General features: G+C 59.4%; 1 protein-coding gene across 1 annotated transcript; it reads right to left on the bottom strand.

Annotated features, from left to right (window-relative positions):
• Positions 1 to 1,107: 1,107 nt before the first annotated feature.
• On the bottom strand, positions 1,108 to 4,295 carry LOC133278134 (sperm acrosome membrane-associated protein 6-like). Its single transcript, XM_061470635.1, has 8 exons — positions 4,002 to 4,295; positions 3,424 to 3,498; positions 3,026 to 3,094; positions 2,775 to 2,798; positions 2,611 to 2,688; positions 2,297 to 2,400; positions 1,573 to 1,726; positions 1,108 to 1,280 (listed from the first exon to the last, which is right to left on the bottom strand). Exons 1-8 carry the CDS (start codon positions 4,273 to 4,275, stop codon positions 1,108 to 1,110), a joined length of 951 nt encoding a protein of 316 aa, XP_061326619.1. The 5' UTR covers positions 4,276 to 4,295.
• Positions 4,296 to 4,547: the final 252 nt, after the last annotated feature.

Below are 4,547 nucleotides of genomic sequence, written 5' to 3' on the forward strand. Positions count from 1 at the left end.
AGCGATGCTTCCCGAGCCCAGGCAGGTTGAACCGCACCACCTGACATAGGGGCAGTCTATTAATCCTCTGTTAATCCATTTGTTCCCGAAAAGCCCTGATCCTGTGGGGCTCTGACTTGGCCTGCATAGAAGACACTCAAACGGCACGGCTTCCTTGAGGACAGTGTCCTGCAGACAAACAGCATCACACCACTGCTACAAGTCCTTGGGACAGGCAGAAGTGATTAAATCAACTCCAGGTGGGGAAAGTCCCAGAGAAAGGAAAAACCTTCCTGGGGGAGTACTGCAACTGCACAAGTCACAGCTTCCTCTCCCCTGTGAGAGGAGCAGCTTCATTTCTTATCTCCAACATAATCCGGAGTTTTAGGACTCTGTGTTTCTGGGCTTAGACTGTTCCAATTTGCACATGCCAGCCCCAGTGCAAGAAGAGCAAGAGCAGAGTTTGGTCCTCGGGGGGGATCCATGTGTCAAGCTCCCCTAGGGTGAATCCAGGTATCCAGAAGCCCCTGGGGGACCCTGTTGTCCAGGTCTGTGGGATGTTTGGTGGTCACTGACGTCGGGGGGGCTCCAGCATCGATGGGCACCCCTGGAAGGCAGAAGGAGGAATGGAGAAAGGAAGGGGGAGAATATTCCCATCCGGGGTGGCGAGAGTATCAGGGAGCATCTGGGGGGGGGGGGGCAAGGGGAAAGTGGGGGGTCCTGGGAGTGAAGGGTGAAGGTATGGGTATGGGGGCAGGCAACTGGGTCAGCTGACTGTAACTGGGGCTCCCAAAGGACCATTGGAGGTTATAGGGAAAATGGGGGAAAGTGGCAAGGTCTCAGGGGCAATTAGGAAATCGGGGGGAAGCAAGGCAGCCTGGTGCTGGGGCAAAGGAGTGGTCCTGGCATGGGCCAGAAGACAATGGGAGTCCTGGGGGAAACAGGGGGACCTGTGAGTTCAGGAGTCCTGGCAGGCTATGGTCCCCCTTGGACACCCAGGTGTTGTGTGTCGTGTCCGTCCCCTCCGATTGGTAGGGAATTCCAAGGGACTGAGGGTCCCACAGGGTTTGGGAGTCCCACGGTGGTCCGTGAACAGCCTCAAAAGCAGGGGTATTTGGAGGGTAAGGTTTACCGAGTCAGGAGGAGTCGCACCAGCAGCAGCACAAGCACCGTGGAACCAAGTGCTAGCCCCAGTCCCAGGAACGCCATGTGGCTCCCAGAGGTCCTGCCGTGGGGCCAGTGCAGCACAGCTCTGAACTGAGCCTGGAGTCCCTCCTCTGCCTCCACGCTTCCCCCTGATACTGCAGGGACCCACGTACCTTGGGTCATGGGGCACTACCCCCCAGGGCCCACGTGTCCCCGCAGCCACAGACCTCACTGCCCCCCACAGACCCAGGCATCAGGGGTGTCCGCTCCACCCCACGTGTCCCACTGCCCCCAGAGGAGCCAGGCATCAGGGAACACCCACTCCACCATGGATCCACCCTGCTCATGCTCCCCACGCACTCCCCCCCCATGGGATTGGGCTCTCCGGGGCCCCACTCCACCCCACACCGCTCACTGTCCCCAGGGCACTCAGGTGTCTGGGCGCACCGTTGAGGTAGAAGTACTTGCGGGCCAAGGGCTCAGAAGGGACTCCCAGGTGACAGGCGATGGTTCCTGGAGCGGGGTCCTGGATGGTCAGCATGTAAAGTCCCTCCACAGCCACCTCCAGCTCCTCAAACAGTGCCAGATCCTGTGTGTGCAGCTGAGGCATGGGGGAACATGTCAGCACAGCCTGGTCCACCAGGTACATGAAATGGCATAAACGTGCATGAAAAGGCACTCAGAAGCTCTTCCCTGTGAGGGTGCTGAGGCGCTGGCACAGGGTGCCCAGAGAAGCTGTGGCTGCCCCATCCCTGGCAGTGTTCAAGGCCACGCTGGACACGAGGGCTTGGAGCAAGATGCTCCAGTGGAAGGTGTCCGTGCCCATGGCAGTGGCAGGGGCTGGGACTGGAGGAGCTTTAAGGTCCCTTCCAACCCAAACCAACCTGGGATTTTATGATCCTATAAAAAGTCACTTCCTTCACATACGTGGGCACGCGAGTTTATGTGAATATGCAAACGTGAGTGACCTCCCTCTCGCTTGCATGCACCCTTCACGTGGGTGAGCATTTGCTTGCGTCCTGTGCATGCTTACACACATGCTACTTATAGCAGCACACCTATCTACTGTTAAGCAATACCTGTAGCTATTGCTACTCCTCACACCAAGAGAACAACCGTGTGCATGCCCAGTCCCCTCAGGAATGTCTCTGTACATGCATGGGCAACTCACATCCTTGGCAAACATCCAGGTAACGGGCAGGTTGGGGGGGATGGCAAAGGGTACATCACAGAGCAGTGTGACGGCTTCATCTGTGTGGACCTGCATGTCCTGCACTGGAAGCATTGACAGGCATGTGAGGCACATCTGCTCGTGCACATAGAGAATGTGCTCGTCTGCAACTGCACATGCTTGAGTGCTCGCAGCAGGGCTAGGCAGGCAAGCACCTTGGCATGCTCCTGGGCACTCATGGGCCCAAGCAGGCACATCCACACCCAGATGCGTGCGGGGGCTCTGCCTGGGTGCCTGGGTCCTTTGCCCCATACCTGGGCAGTCCACGGGGAGCTTGCAGTCCATGATGCGGCAGGTAGCACACTGGAAGACGCGGGAATCAGGCTGATATCCTGGGATGGAGACACTCGGTGGTCGCAGAGGGATGGGAGATGGACTTGGGAACAGGGGGTGGCAAGAGAGAGGGACGCGCACTCACCACAGGGCGGGATGCAGGCTCGAGCTAGTGGGGGGGAAGCAGCATTAGACTGGGGATCACTGGGGATCCACATCCCTGTGAGGAGCTGTCAGGGCTCAGCCGTTGTCCAGCCCTGATGGGGTCCCTCGGGCTTCTCCACCAGTGTGGGGACCCAGGAATGTAGATGTCCAGGATGGGTGTCCTTGTGACAGCCCCTTTCCCGGGCTCCCCAGGGTGGGATTCCCAGGTGTGTGTCCCCACTGGCCCCATACCTTCCTCCAGCTGGCTCAGCTTCACCCAGATTGTGTTGACGGCTTCCTGCAGAGACACCTCAAAAGACTCTGGGATGTCCCAGATAACAGATAATTGTCCCAGGTGAGACAATTCCCCACCACCACTTTGGATGCCCATAAACCTTCTCCAGACGTCGGCAGATCTCCTGTACAGCTCACCTCAACCCTGTACATCCATCCTGGAGTACTCCCCTCAGAAGCCCACAGAAGCTGTACACCTTGAAGCCCATACACTCTCAGGATTCCCCAGATATCCCCTTACAGCCCACAGACCTGCATATAGACCATATTTCACCACACCCCCCATTCAAGGCCTCCACGTTCCATCCCCCATGCCCCAGCCCTACCCCCTCACATGTCCCATGTCCCAAGCTCACTCTTGTCCTTCTCCCTCTCCAGAAAATTCAGGGCCTCCAATACGATCTCCTGAAGTGCCTCGTGCTGCTCCGACCCTGGGAGCAGTACAGGGGTATTGGGACCAGTACAGGGACACTGGCACCAGTACATGATTGGGGTTGCAGGTTCAGGGATGGGAGGGTCCAGTAAGGGCTGGGCGTTTCTGGGACTTCTGGAGTCCTGATGAGGGTTTCGGGATAGTGGAAAGGGTCAGATATCCCTCAGGGTCCTTGAGGTCCCAGGTAGGGCCCGGAGTCCTCACTGTGTTCCTGATTCTCAGGGTCTCAGGCAGGGTTGGGGTTCCCGGAGGTCCCTGGGGTCCAGGTCAGGACTGGGGAGACATTGGCATGGCTGGGAGTTCCGAGGGTGCTCGTGTGGGGAGGGTCCCTAGGGTTCCTGTTTAGGAAAGAGGTCCCCAGCTGCCCTGGGTCCTGGCCAGTGTCAGTGTGAATGCCTTGGTTGAGGTAGGGCTCTGGGCTCCTGTCCGGGGCTGGGGGTCCCTGGCAGGACGGAGGTGGCAGTCGGGGGGTGGGGGTGTCCTTGGGGTCTTGTCACTCACCCACAGAGACAGAGGCGAGCGGCACAGCAGCCCGCGCAAGAGCCTCAAGGCAGCGGCGGTGTCGGGGGTCGTTCCGAGGGGCCCCAGTAATGTCACGGCAGAGGCGTGCCAGCTGAATGGGGTGCGAGAAGCAGAGCAGACAGGGGTGCACCCCAGGGAGCCAGAACACCAGGGACACCCACTGCCACAAGCCAGGTCCCCTTGGCTGGGTGCCTGGCTTTCCAGGGAGCCAGCGGGCCATCACCAGCATCAGGGGCACCCACCACCACCCCATGGCCCCAAAGCACAGCACCCAGATGCCTGGGTCCCCACGGAACAGCAGGGCTGCTAGGCGGAACCTGGGTGCCTAGGTCCCCACGGAACAGCAGGGTTGCTAGGCGGAACCTGGGTGCCTAGGTCCCCACGGAACAGCAGGGTTGCTAGGCGGAACCTGGGTGCCTAGGTCCCCACGGAACAGCAGGGTTGCTAGGCAGGTCCCAGACACCTAGGTGACCTTTTAAGAGTAGTGGGGATACAGGGGGACCCTTGAGTGTGTGGGCTGGAGAA

Source organism: Pezoporus flaviventris, unplaced genomic scaffold (assembly GCF_033815535.1).
Source record: "Pezoporus flaviventris isolate CSIRO_AGI_PZ_B2104156 unplaced genomic scaffold, CSIRO_AGI_Pfla_v1 ptg000063l, whole genome shotgun sequence".
In the NCBI taxonomy this organism is placed as follows: Eukaryota; Metazoa; Chordata; class Aves; order Psittaciformes; family Psittacidae; genus Pezoporus; species Pezoporus flaviventris.